Source organism: Saccostrea cucullata, unplaced genomic scaffold (genome assembly GCF_032062105.1).
Source record: "Saccostrea cucullata isolate Sc308-1 unplaced genomic scaffold, CSIRO_AGI_Scuc_v1 ctg1490, whole genome shotgun sequence".
Lineage (NCBI taxonomy): Eukaryota > Metazoa > Mollusca > Bivalvia > Ostreida > Ostreidae > Saccostrea > Saccostrea cuccullata.
The window spans coordinates 21202-36321 of record NW_026939817.1 but is presented as its reverse complement, the minus strand read 5'-3'; the positions used below and the strand labels follow the sequence as shown (position 1 = coordinate 36321).

Below are 15120 nucleotides of genomic sequence, written 5' to 3'. Positions count from 1 at the left end.
CTTACGAACGAACGTAACCAAAAACAGGTCTGGACGATTTCTAAATATGGAAGTCAAGAACGATAACCGAAAGTTGCTATAAATGTACATCAAGTACACGTAATTATTTTTCTGTCCAATCAGACAACAGATTTTTACACACCCCAAAACATATTTTAAAAGAACAAAAAGATAACACGTGCTTTTGTTTTTTTCCTCAAAAAGATTTTTTAACAAAAAATCTGTAGAAGTAAGATGAAAACTTTTGAAGAATAAGGTATTCCCCACATTTTTACCATGAACAACCTTGACATTTTTATCTCGGTAAAGAAAAAAAAAATAATGCACGATAGTATGTAATCGTTTACAGAGGTATTGATCGCACCAGCAAGTTTTTATCAAGTTCAATTATAACATTTACAAGAATATATTATATGATGGTAAATATAATTTTGCTTAGGCGTCCGATTTTCATCGATAATGCTTAAATTCTATGTATATAGATCAACTCACACAAGTGTTTATCGTATGGAGTATACACATAAAGTTTTGCATTAGCACGGGTTTCATGAGCGCCGAATACTTAGCTATGCAGACTTTAAATGGGCATAAGGAAAGGCGTATAACGTGGAGAAAAGAGAATCCTGTAATTATACATGAATGCGTTTTATCCCAATATCTTACCTCGCATATCAGAAACTGAATGGACTACTAGTATTCTGTAACAAACACTCAAAAATAAAAAAAAAAAAGGCTGTTCCCAGATAGCAGGATGTTATTGGACCTTTGTTGGGCCAACAATGCTCCTTATGTTGGGCCACCGTTTGTATTCAACATTGGGCCATCGGTAATTTGCTCATCGGCCCTTAATCAAACCAACGTGTTGGCTTATTGTTGGGCCAATGTAACAGTTAATATTGGGCCACTGTTGGGCCAGTGTATTATTTCAATATTGGGCAAACGTCATTTTTGTACAATTGGGCCATTGTAAGTAGTTAATGTTGGGCCAACAGTAATTTGCTCATCGGCCCTTAATCAAACCAACTTGTTGGCTTATTGTTGGGCCAATGTAACAGTAAATATTGGGCCACTGTCGGGCCAATGTATTTTTTCAATGTTGGGCAAACATCATTTTTGTACATTTGGGCCATTGTAAGCAATTAATGTTGGGCCAACGGTAATTTGCTCATCGGCCCTTAATCAGACCAACTTGTTGGCTTATTGCTGGACCAACGAACGGATATTATTGAGCCATTGTTGGGCCACTTATTCTTTCAATATTAGGCAAACATCATTTTTGGGCCAATGTTGGTTTGTATCTGATTGGCTCTCCATCATGACAACTCATTTGCTCTTCACTGGTTGGACAGTTGTCCTCAAAATTGACAAACAAATACATATATTAAGGTTATACTAGTTTTGTAGTACAGTTTAATGGTAAAAGCCCTTTGATACTATCTATATATGCTAGATTAATAGTTTAATACATATTCTCAATACATATCTCATAGCATTAATTAAAAAACTGAGGAGAAAGAAATCAAAATATAAAATTAAATTATAACATACTAGTATTTTATTGCTCAGCTGGACATGAAGAAAACATTAATAAAGAAATAAAAGTTGATGCTCACTTCAAGCGATGCATGTAGGGTTACATGACTGTGTACTCCCTCTCTGATGTAAATTTATGCACAAGTTCAGTAAATTGCAGGTATCAATAAGCAGGTCCAACAAATAAACAAAGCCCCCCTGTTCTTAAAATAATACTAAAATGAATCCCGTCATTTTGTTTACTTACACAAAAGAAAATGTTTCTGGCACCTGCATCGTGTTTGTAACCGACAAACAGACACAGAAAAGGGTAGAACTACAGATTTGTCACAGTATATAACAGAAAAAAGCTAGGCACTGCCACTTTCCATCTGATCCCTCTCTTAAGTCTTCTCTTTTCTCTCCCGAGTCTCTTCCTCCCCCTTCTTTTCTTCTCTGTCCGTTTCTTCCTCCCCCATCCCTGTCCATGGCATACCTTAGCTATTCTTTGATTGTGTTCTAAATGTCTTTTTAGAATATCCAGTAGCACTAAAATTGTAGTATTTGGTACTTAATACATTTGTTACTTTTCTCAGTAAAGAGTAAACATACAATTAAATTTACAAGTTTATCACTATATGTTTAAGCTGTCAATTAAGGTTTGCATGATGGAGGCATTTATGCATAACATTTCTACGCTTGATCATCATTATCATCACAACGATCATCATCATCATCACAACGATTCAATGTTACATAAAATACATGTATAGAAAAGTCGTTACACTGAACAAATTTTAATTGAAAGAACCCAATTTATGTTTAGTACTGAATAAATTTAGTTTTAACTTCAACAAGTTAACATTTTCAAAATGTTTGATCATGTGCTCTACGTTAAGTGTATATAAGTAAATTAAGTGGTAGTCTTCGGAAATGTACTTTACTAGTCACACATTTCAATCTAAATAAAGGGCAAATTATTTATTGTTTTAACTGTATCAAAACACATTTGTTACTTTATAATTATACCCCCCGCTTGAAAAGCGGGAGGGTATATAGTAATCGTTAATTCCGTCCGTCTGTACGTCCGTCCGTCCGTCATTCCGTCTGTCCGTCCGTCCGTCTGTTACGCTTTGGGGTACCCATCTCTTATCCGCAACTCCTCTCATACCACTGAATGAAAATTGATGCAACTTTCACAGAATCTTAATTACATATTGCCATTGTGCACCTCCTATTTTACTTTTTGATCCGAAACATATTTTGGGTTTCCCGGCCACAGGAAACCATGGACTTTTTCACCAGTTATAACCATATGGGAGGCGGGGGGTATCATTTAGTGAGCTCATTGCTCACAGTACCTCTAGTTTAATTTATTTTTCTTGTATAAAAACAAACATTTAATCACTGATAATTTATTTTGTTTTGATAAATTATAAGAATTTTAACAAGCCTTGTAAATTCATTTTAGCTAGCTTGTACTTTCAAGTAGGATTGGTTGTAGATTTATTTTTGATTGTAGAGACGATTTGTTAATAAACAGATTTGTAACAATTAAATGTTTATACACATTGGCCCAATGTTGGTCCAAAATATCGGGCCAACATTGGGCCAAGGAGCAAAATGACACTGGAACAACGTCATTTGCCAACATCGGCCCAATGTTCCTATTGACGTTGGTCAAACAATGTCGCATTCATTGGGACAATGTTGGCGCAACGTTGGGCAAATATCTGTAGAAATAACACTCTACACTGGGCCAACGTTGGCCCATTGCAACATATCGGGCCAACATTGGGCCGATGAGCAAACTTAAATTGGGTCAATGTCATTTGCCAACACTGGCCCGATGTAACCGATTACATTGGCCCAACGTTGGCCCAATGTTAGCATGCCATCTGGGGTACAGTGTTGACCCAACAGCACCTGGCCTCTGCACTTCCCCGTGTCTGCTTTGCGCAGATTTGTACATGATATCGTTTAAAAACTAAACGTTAATTCAGCTGTGCCGAGGAAAACATATTATAAATACTTACAAAGTGGATGCAGATATGCAAGGTATCAGTCTCATTACGTTCGCTCGTGTCAGATTAAAAATGGCGCGGATATTACAAGTAGCCCGGTTGTTGTCTACCCATGAATATTGGACCAACGTTGGGCCGATGCCAATCCCCAAACAAATATTTTCTCTGATGATAATAATTTTATGATTTAATGCGAACAGTTAGCCCAACATTAGCGCACCATTATACATAACCAGCTATCGATATTCCATGTTGGGCCATTGTTGGCCCAATAAAGGTAACCCAACATAGATAATACAACCATAATGCAAGATTGGGCCAACGATGTTCTGCTATCTGCTTTATTACAAATAAATATAAGCATAAACAAAATTCAAAAAATAGAATATAACACTCTTTGGTGCTGTGATCACTTAAGTGCAAAGTTAAAATATTGAAAACATCATATCTAAACAAGAGCAGTCATCCAATGATAAGCATGGACACAGAAAGTCCTCTTAATTATTTCAGAATGTGCCAACGTTGTCCCAACGTAAAGCTCAGCAGCTAATTATAAAATTGACACCATCAATTAATTGGCAGTAAAATAATTGGGCTTACGTTGGCCCTATATAAATATCCCATCTTTTAAACACCTAAACAAAATAACACTCGTTTGTATTAGAAACATTGTGCCAATGTTGAGCCAACATACTACTACCAACTTGATAGGACACGTTCTTTAAGGGTGTATTAGAAACAATGGGCCAACGTCGGACCAACATAATACTATCAACTTGATAAGACATTTTCTTTAAGGGTGTATTAGAAACATCGGGCCAACGTTGGGCCAACATACTACTTGAACTTGATAAGGCACTTTCTTAAAGGGTGTATTACAAACAATGGGCCAACGTTGGGCCAACATAATACTACCAACTTGATAAGACATTTTCTTTAAGGGTGTATTACTAACAATTGGCCAACGTTGGGCCAGCATATTACTACCAACTTGATAAGACACATTCTTTAAGGGTGTATTACAAACATCGGGCCAACGTTGAGCCAACATACTACTACCAACTTGTAAATATACTTTTCTTTAAGGGTGTATTATAAACATTGGTTCAACGTTGGACCAACACCAGGATCCTTCCTTCCTTGGGAACTAAAGTGAATGGAAGTTGCTTACGTTGGACCAACGTTGGGCCAACATAGGAATTCTGTCATGGTCAAGAAGGTTGACTTGGTAACATTGGTCCAACGTTGGCCCAACGTTGTTCCCCCAACGCCAACTATACAACCTTTTACAAATGTTGGCCCAACATAGTCATGCTATCTGGGTTATCTTTTCAATAAGATTTTTATGTCAGGCTCTAAAACTGAAAATTTGCCGTATTTATATCAATTTTTTAACGTAAGTAAACTTTTGGGATTGCTAACTCCTAGAGACAGATTTCGTATCCCACTTACAACGTATTCCAAGCTTTCAAGTCGTGTTTGTTCACGGTAGAATTGTCATCAATATCATATTATTCCCAAATGCGCATAAAGTTTACATAAAGTTTGTTCTAAAAAATCTTTTGAGCAAAAAAATTTAAAACCACGTGTTTTATTTATTCTCTCATGGGTTTGTCTAAATGCTGTTATCTGATTGGTCAGAAGGATTAGTGCCTTGTTTATTCTGTGTATTAATAGCAATTCACGGTTATCGTTCTTGACTTCCTTATTTAGAAATCGTCCAGACCTGAAAAACGGGGTTCAGTCATGGTAGTCTATTGTATTCACGGTTGGATTATTGAATTCTTCAGTTTTATTGGGATTTCGATACATGTAGATAAAATCCCTACAAGATACCTCAAAGCCACGTCTTGTCGTAGTCGCTACCGTGACGCTACAATACATTTCAATGGACATTTAAACGAGGAAAGGGGTTCGAGAAGGGAAATGAAAGGAAAATTTAAAACATGTCATTCTGTGGCATGAAATAAAAAATAATAGTATGTCGAGGGGGTGGGGGGTGGGGGGGGGTACTTTACGAAGGGCAGTCGGGACAATGAGGAGTTATGGTCTAAAATTAAATTGCAAAAACCCCCAAAACTTTAAAGAAATTCTTGTTCAAAATACTATATGCTTCGAAAAATAAAATTAATACGGATTTAATACACAGGTATTATAGCCATATCATAAATCCAGGGGGGTATATCCGTTCGTAATTTGTCGGTTGATAAAGCTTCTTCTTACAAACATGTATCTTAAAAATCTTCATATAATTCTCACGGGTGCTAGTGGATTGGACCCCCCACCCTTAACATTCCAGACCAAAAGCTATTTTTTTTAATTTTACTGTAAAAGCTCAAAAGCTTCTCGAGATATTGCTCGAAACAAAAGTGTAACAGACGGACAGAACTATAAGACGAACGGGCAGACCGAAATTAATATCCCCAATTTCGGAGGGGGGGGGGGGGGTCGGCGCAAAAATGGAAGTTTAGTGAATTGTGTTTTTGACATAGTTTAAGATATATCAGAACAAGTTCCCTATTAGCATGCCATCATATGACCTAAGCCCCCTCCCCCAACCCCTGGACTATATATAAATCCGGGTCCAAAGATATTTTTGGGCCTTTCTTTCATTAATAACATTTACAATTTGCAACATATAAAATTGATACTTGCAGTTAAAAAGTCAGAGGTGATTTAAGATACTACAGGCATAATTTTTTTAAAATAAAAAGTGAATTCTATGTACTTTTTGTATTTTTCATATAAAATACATTGTAAATATGAACTAGACGGTTAATTTATGAAAGAAGACAAATATGAATATCTAGGGACCCGGTATGTGTATTGGGGGTGGGGGTGGGAGAGTTGTTTGGTCTACAGGCACTGGTGATAAGCATACATGTATGTATGCACATACTTTTGAAGGATGCCATGACAACTAAGTGACAACTACGTTTTCATATTATTCACACTTTTAAAAGTCCGTATATATTTTTGTCGGTATTCTGGAATCAATCTTTTTTTGGGGGGTTAACAGGATGGTGAATACATGATTGTATATATTTTCCTTACAAATGAAACAAGTTATAATTTCGGTTATAGTTTATATATATATATTTGACCTTTGGTCAAAATAAGTCTGTATGTGGTCAAAAGCTTCTAATTTTATATTTTGACGAATAATGCATGGTTAACAAATAATGACATTGTGGAGCATATTTTTAAGACAAAGAAAACAACTTTAGTAAGAAAAAATGCACCACCCTACATTAATGCATATTTTCAGCCTTTTTTTTATAATCCACACATATAAACAGATATACATGTACACACGGTCGTATATGGGAACGGGGTTGAGGGGCTGGGGATAAGCCCCCCCCCCCCGTCCTAATGAAGTCGATAAATAAACAAGCTAATTCAGAGAATTTGTGTCCCCCGCTTAGGGAAAAATTAAAGTAAACCATGCGCAGTTCGGGGGGGGGGGGGGGGGGTCGGATCCCCTTGACTGAATTTGTTGAATTCTTAAATGTATACTGAAGCAAATAAAATTTATGAATTTGTAGAATTATGAAATGTATACTGAAGCAAATAGAATATGCCAATATGGATATTAAGCTTTTCGTTTCCACACGATATCTCGAGAACCCTTTGAGCTCTTCCAATGAAATTTAGCATAGCAACTCCCTATGGACTAAAAAAGAACCCTATTGATTTTGAGGTCAAAAGGTCAAAGGTCAAGGTCATAAATAAGCAAATTCTGTCTGTTACAATACTTTCGTTTCCACACAATATCTCTAGAACCATTTGAGCTATTGCAATGAAATTTTACATAACATCTCCCTGTGGCCTAATAAAGACCCCTATTGATTTCGAGGTCAAAAGGTCAAAGTTCAAGGTCGTAAATTTACACGTTCTGTCTGTGTGTAAACTATCAAATCCCCCAAACTGAAATTGCTTGCTTCAGGCCTGTTACATATATAAAATAAAAGCAGCCCAAGATAATTTATTTAAGATCGCCATTTAATACATCATCTAAGAAGATACTGTCTACCATGAATGCTCGTTTATTTCGTTGAAGTGATATTTTAATAAATTTAAAAAAAGAATCTCTCTCTCTCTCTCTCTCTCTCTCTCTCTCTCTCTCTCTCTCTCTCTCTCTCTCAATACAAGACTCTTTATAAAGCGCACTACCTATTTACTTGACTGCACGGATTTATTTTTTTTTTTTCAAGCTGTAAAAAGTAACCTTTCCCCATATGAACAAGGCGCACACTACGAGTAGTTTGTATACGTTTAATCACTGAAGCATGACAAACGTGTTTCCTAATCCGTCTAAAGTATTATGGTGTATTTTATTCTATTTGCTCGCTTTTTTAAAACATTGTAAGTGATTACAAAAATTTTGACTTGAGCAATTTTCAAATACAAAGTGGTTAAAACACTATACGTTCTATTTTACACATATACTTATTTCTTCCAATTTTAAACTTTATATGTGTACAATTACTGGTCCCGAGAAAACGGGAAATTAGGGAGAGTTACGTTCGTTCGTAAGATGTCGGTGTTTCTCTAAGGCCCTGTCACACCAAGCTGCGTTCACACGGAGTCATTACGGCGTTGTTAAATCTTTTAAATCGCCGTGGAATCGCAGGGAAATTGCACAAATTTCTGTAAAATTTTCATAATATGAAGATGTCACGGCGTCCCTACGGCGACGGACGCGATTCTACGGCGATCTCACGGCGTTCTTCTGCGTACCCACGGAGATCTCTCGGCGATTGACTGCGCTTCCGCGAAGTTTTCACGGCGCGTTAGGAGTTTTCACCTCGTGTTCACGGCGTTCTCACTGCGATGGCTGCGTTCACAATACGTTTACAATGCGTTCTATACTCATTGACTTAAATTCAGAAGGAATGTAAAACATTTTTGTTTAAAGATTCAAGTTACACGATGAGAATACTTCTAATCATGCCAAGAAATATTCTTATTAATAAAAAATATTCTATTTACATAATTCAGTACTTAATTATTAATAGTTTTATGATAAAACTCCCTTTTTTCAATTTCATCGGTTCAGAGGTGTTGTTAGATTTTCTTTGATTATATTATGAATGTAAAAAAAAATAAACACGCTGAAAAGTTTTCTACAAAATTTAAGTGAAACAACAGTACAAAATTTAAGTGAAACAACAGAACAAGTTCTGATGTAATTTTCTCTTCCATTTTTGTTTTCACTTAAATGCTCCAAGTGCAACAAATACGTTGGAATTACTGCTGATCAAATATGATCCCATTGCTCTTGTTTTGTGTGCTGGCTGACAACGCCCTAACAACGCCGTGAAAGCGCATTGTGATCGCCAACGGACGCTGTAGAAACGCCATGGGAGCGCAATGATCGCAGTGACGACTCCGTGCTGTCGCCGTGTAATCGCAGTCCAAAAAATCTCAAGACGATAAATCTTATTAGAAGCGCCGTAAAAACGCGATAGAAACGCAGTGACATCTCCAAGGACTCCGCGACATCTCCGTGAGGTCTCCGTGGAAGCGCGGTCTACTATCACTGCGTTTGTGCCGCGATCATGTGCGTCTTCACGGCGTTCGTACGGAGCTCCCACTACGTTGTTGGAGATCTCACCGCGCTGCTACGGCGATCATACTACGTTTCTACGGCGTTCTTGTCAGACCGCGATCACACGGCGCGTACTTTGTGCATGCCCAAAGTGATCGCCGTCCCCTGGCGTTCTAGGAGACCCTACGCGACCCTACGGCGTTCAGTGGAGATCTCGTCGCGTTGTCACGGCGCTGTAGGAGACTCTACTGCGATCACCTCGGCGTTTTGCATTTTTTGAGGACGCCGTGCAGTCGCCGTGAGGACGCAGCCCCGGTGTGACAGGGGTTTAATAAACCGTTCATAGATTCTGTCTAGACCAACATCCCCCTTTACGAAATTATTAGATCTGCTCTAAAATAGTATAAAAATAGTAATAACATACGAAATCTTTTAGGAATAGTCACATACTAGTCGCTTGGAAGAAAAAAATTAAATTTTTCTCAAGTTTATGATCAAAACGATTGAGGATATTTAAATAATATGTAACTTTAGGAATTTTTGGAAATTGAATTAGACGTAGTCGACGTCATTACGTTTTCAGTGAGTAACGTCAAAGTTGTTTTGGCGCGTCTTATACTAAAATGCTTATAGAACACTGAAAAGGTGAGATATTTTCAAAATTTATGTATTTGCATTTAGAAAGAGCCCGGCTATCAAAATTTACCAAAAAGGCAATTTATGAAAATTTGACCTTAAGGGCCCTTTTCTCGTGACGGCAGTCATATATTTATTTGGACATGTTGACCTTCGATGAAATCTACAACTGTATAATTATATACACCTTTATCACATAAAAAAAACTTCAAACTTTATCGACACGATAGCACGTAATTCTCTTTGAACAATGCTTTAGGCCGATGAATTATACGTTGATAAAAGGCTTCATAAAGCAAATTTTGTAAATAGCTTGGTTCACTTTGTGCATAAAATGGCCCTGTAGATATACCAATTCATTGATTAACACTTGATGTTCCATTTAAAGCATTAGAATGAAATATTGATTATTTCCTGTTAAAAATTTTCTTCTAAAAGTCCTGGTCTGGGAGAACTAGCTGTATCAAATTGCAATGTTCTTGAATTTAAAAAATACACAGGTACATTTGAGTACTTTCAGTGAAGAAAAAAATATTACCTCCAGCGCACTCTCTGATTTTAAGAATGATATACAATGAAGCGCATTGAAGTGGTAAAATTTTCCGTTTGGATGAAACGTTTTGAATCATGTTTTGAACGTCAATTACAACATAATGACACGCCCATTTCTTTAGAAATGAGAAAGAAATATTCGTCGTATAATGTTTTAGGACACCCCATTCTTCGCGACAAGCAATATGAGTTACACTGAAATGGAGCTTTAAAAAAAAATTAGAAGAGAGAGTTAGAGACTCTCCGCTTCTGTAGAACACAAATTGTGACGAATATGTACATATTTTTGAACTTATCATGTCTATTGAAGTTACCACATGTTTACTCGATATTTATTTAGACCGTCAAATTCAATGGCTGTTTTATTTATGGAAAACCTGTTCTACAGGTATTCAAATAAACAAATTTACCGTTTTATCCATTTCTAAAAAAATGGGAGTGTCATAAGATGAAAATAAACGTTCTAAAGATAGCTCAAAAAGTTCCATTCGAACGGAAAATTTTACCACTTTAATGCGCTTCATTGTATGTCATTTAATCCTCAGAAAAAGTTCTTTTATTTAAGAGCTGCATATTTTAGATCAGAGGTTGCGCTCTATATAAAATATCGAAAAATAGCTTTAAAAATCGCCTGTTTTCGTAAACTTTTTCAGAATATCCCCCGGTATGAGGAAATTGACGCATTAAATGACGTCATAATACATTGACTAGCCAGAAAATTACGTCATTTTTGATAGATACGCAATCATCAAAGATCTAAATGATATTTAATGCAAATCAAGCTGTTTCAGTTTTTCAGAAATACACAGGACCAAATAAGGCCATAAGTGAAACGTGTTCTTTTAGCATAGAAATAAAAGAACATCAATTTTAATATTCCTTTCATAAATCTCAAAAAATAGAATTAAAAATTAGTTTCCAAGGGACAATTCAAGTTGCTTTTTATTTTCAACATATCTGAGTACTTGTAGTAGTCCATTATGCTTTGCGACTCATTCATCAGTAGGTAAAGTAAACAGATAGCTAATTTACATTCAAATTTATGATGACGCCAGAAAATCTAGTCGTCTCGACCTTTTAAATGACTGATATTGCCTCTCTTTCGTGTAAATCTGGCAAGGTCAGTCTTAGTTTTAAAATTTCAAATCAAAACGAAAGTAATAAATGAGAAGGTGAATATAGTGAATTCTGGTCAAGTTGTTTGATATATCAGAGAAATGTTTCGAACAAAATAGTATTTAAGGTGAGTGATTCTGCACACTCTAAAAAATAATATGTTTTACATTGTTTAAGGTTTCACCAAATGTCAACGTGTCCAAAAATTTATTTTTACAATTATTTCTAAAACTATTTGGTTTCAAAAATAAAAACTTTTACAGTTTATAAATATATATAACATAATGATTAACAAATAGAAAGTATCATTTGATAACAAATACTTAATTAAAAATGAATGTTAATCGAGAAAATTTTTTTTAAAAATGCAAATACTTTTGCAAAATACACCTAAGTACATCCGAACTTTAAGTGAAATTCATCATTGCATAAACAAAATATGTTAATCAATGAAGGTCAAGTACATGTAGGACTTCGATAGCTTCTGGAAAGTTGTTTTCCCTGCTTTATTTTGTCCTAATGCTTAGATTTGAAACCGAAAGTACAATGCAAATGGCAGATTTTATAGGGGTTTCATCAAGCTTTCCATAGCAGCCTTTCAGAGACAATTTACGTTCAACTTGTCCTTCATTGATAAACATATATTGTTTCTACAATGATGGTTTTCACCAAAGGTACAGCATTGAACAGGTGCAAAATGCAAAATTTTTGTAAATATTTTTTCTCAAAAAAATATTTTCCAAAATATTTGTTCTCAATGATACCTAATCAATGAAATACCGGTATCTGTACACTATAAAAGATTAAACTTTATACCTTACATAGTTTGGGGGCTATTGTAAAAATAAATATTTGGATATGCTGACCTTTGGCGAAACCTGAAGTACCTTAATCTAGCCTGAAAATCACTATCACAAAAAGTCTCTCAATGAAGTTCTTTAACTTTTTCCACAAGGTCAGCAAGCAAAATGGCCACACCTATCACATGGGCCCAAGAAGTCATCACTTGTGACATTTGTAACAATGCTGCCTATCAATTTTGTAATAGCTGCCAGGTCAATCTCTGTGGAAACTGCATCAATAAACATGTTGATGCCCATAAACTACTTCCACATGACATTGTTCCGTTTACCAAAAGAAATGTGAAAGAGGTCAGTCAGCAATGCGAATTACACCCAGGTCAGAAATGTGAGGCGTGCTGTCAACAATGTGACGTAGTAGTCTGCATGAAATGCGTCATTACTTCGCACAAAACCCACAGTATCGAGGAAATTCCAGCTGATTACTATGACAACATTGAAAAGATTTTGTTAGAGTCAGAGGAACTTCAGAAGCAACTGGATTTTGAGAAACGGCAAAGTGCCGCAGACAAATCAAATACATGCATTGCAAAAACAACAGCAAAATTTGAAGAGATTGAAAGAGAATTAGAAGGACACCAAATATGCTGGCATCAGGAAGTAGATAAAATCTTTGAAAAACATCAAAATTCAATTAAATCCATGAAGGACAAGGCGATAAAATCCCTTACCGAAAAAAATCATGAATCAAGAAGTATAACCGAGAGTATGATCCAAACTATTAAAGAAAACAAAGAAATCCTTAGGTCCAAACCAGTCTCCAAGGTTGTCAACTACAAATCAAAACTCCAAGAATACAAACCTACACCTGAAGGAATTAATGTAACCATTCCTTCCTTAAAAGTAAAAAAAGATCGAGGAAAAGAACTAAGCATAGAACTTGGAGAATTCAAAGCTACACTAACACAGACATTGCTTCTTGGTATAATCAAAGACGTCCCCGTCTTGTCTGCGTCAGAATTGCTTGGGAAAGGCAGAGTGATTGCTGATATTCAGCATTTACCGAAGTGCGAGTATTTTCATACAATAGCTTGTGCTGGATCTGATGAAGCATGGATTGAAGTTGGTTGCGAACTAATTCTACGATTGGACATACGTGGGTCTGTAAAAGAGTCTATCAGCATTTCAAAGGACCTAGCTGACATCTCAGTGACTAAAGAAGGAGAACTGATTTACACTGAATTTTTCGGTAAAAATGTGAATATTGTCAGACGTAATATAACAAAACCACTGATAAAAGCACCCGAGGGCTGGAAGCCATGGGGACTTTGCTGCACCGATTCAGGCAACATCCTTGTCGACCTGATATCTGACGATGCAATCTATGATCACAAAATAGTTTGTTATGCCGGACAGAAAACAAAGCAAGAAATACAGAATGATTCAAAAGGAGTTCCTATTTTTCGAAGAGGAGACTTTGTAATATATTTAGCTAAAAACAGAAACGGGGATATTTGTGCCTCCGATGGAAATGCAAAGAAAGTGGTTGTCATGGATGCGAAAGGGAATGTCAGATTCCGGTACCATGGTTATGAAGCAAATAAAAAAAAATATTTTTGTCCAGAGCAAATTGCTACTGATTCCATGAGTCAAATTATTGTGACAGATCACAACAATGATTGCCTGCATATTCTGGATCGAAATGGACAATTCTTACAATGCGTGGATGACTGTGGATTAGATACACCAGGTGGTTTGAGTGTGGACAGTAAGGGTAGGTGTTGGGTCGGTCTGCGTTTTGGAAAATTGAAAGTGATTTCATTGAAGATGTAAACCTGCAGGAGAGATGGTGATGAACTACAGCAAAACTCGGTCATAACGAAGTCACTGGGACCTATGAAATTACTTTGCTATATCCGTAATTCGTTATAACCGTATAAGAAATTCATTTAATTCATATAGCTGGGGATCCAAGATGACTTCGCTATATCAAATTCGCTATAACCGTGTTCGTACTAAACGAGTTTTGCTGTATAGCAATCGTTCTTATCAGCAAAAAGCTTCAGATAATACTAGTATATTTTGTGAGATAATAGATTGAATCATAATTTTAGATCTTCCAAATAAGATTTCCTTTAACAATCTGTGTTTGTCATTAGATGTGACAGTAGAGTACTTATACAGTTCTGCATTATCACTGCTTGCATGACAAATAAAAAAAGTTATACAGTTATCAAAAAATATCTGAATATCGTCAAAAATACATATTTGCGAAAGTTTAAAACTGCAGTAATTCTTATCTTTGCTATGGATGTGATGAGAATTAAGACATTTCCTGATGTGCAGTTGGATCACGGCTTTTTTCCTCTTTGTATTTGAGAGACTGGTGACCTTAGATTTAGAGAAAATTGTAAAAAAAAAAAAAAGAAAAAAAAAGGGAAGAAAAAAAAAGACTAGTGTCTTTGAAGAATTGCACTAAATTATAATTATCCGCTTATACTAGTATTGTTTATAGGAGTGATGTATATTTAAACAATAAAATCCTTTCTTTGTTTTTTATTACTGGAATTAACGGAAGCAGCTGTTGCAGAAAAAATACATAACCCGCGCAAGCGGGATTTGTAATTTTTTTCTGCAATAGCTGCGACCGTTAATTCCAGTAATAACAAACAAAGAAAGACATCTTATTGTTTATATTTATATTTGTTTAAATAATCATTTAAAGTAGGATTAAAAAGATGAATTATTGTATTAATGATGCGAACGTCTTTATACGTTACATTGATGGAACAGCCACTGATCAAGAAATCTGTACAGGCGACATGTCTAATCATGTAGTTCATGTAGTGATTAACGCAATGGGTTTTCTTAAGAAATAAAGGAGAAAATATTCAGTGGATGTAAATATTTATGGATTTTAAGTGATATT

At 35.8% G+C, this 15120-nt stretch overlaps 1 protein-coding gene across 1 annotated transcript; it reads left to right on the top strand.

Moving 5' to 3' along the window:
* Positions 1 to 11387: 11387 nt before the first annotated feature.
* On the top strand, positions 11388 to 14612 carry LOC134254055 (uncharacterized). Its single transcript, XM_062736622.1, has 2 exons — positions 11388 to 11518; positions 12347 to 14612. Exon 2 carries the CDS (start codon positions 12360 to 12362, stop codon positions 14022 to 14024), a length of 1665 nt encoding a protein of 554 aa, XP_062592606.1. The 5' UTR covers positions 11388 to 11518; positions 12347 to 12359; the 3' UTR covers positions 14025 to 14612.
* The last annotated feature ends 508 nt before the right edge of the window (positions 14613 to 15120 follow it).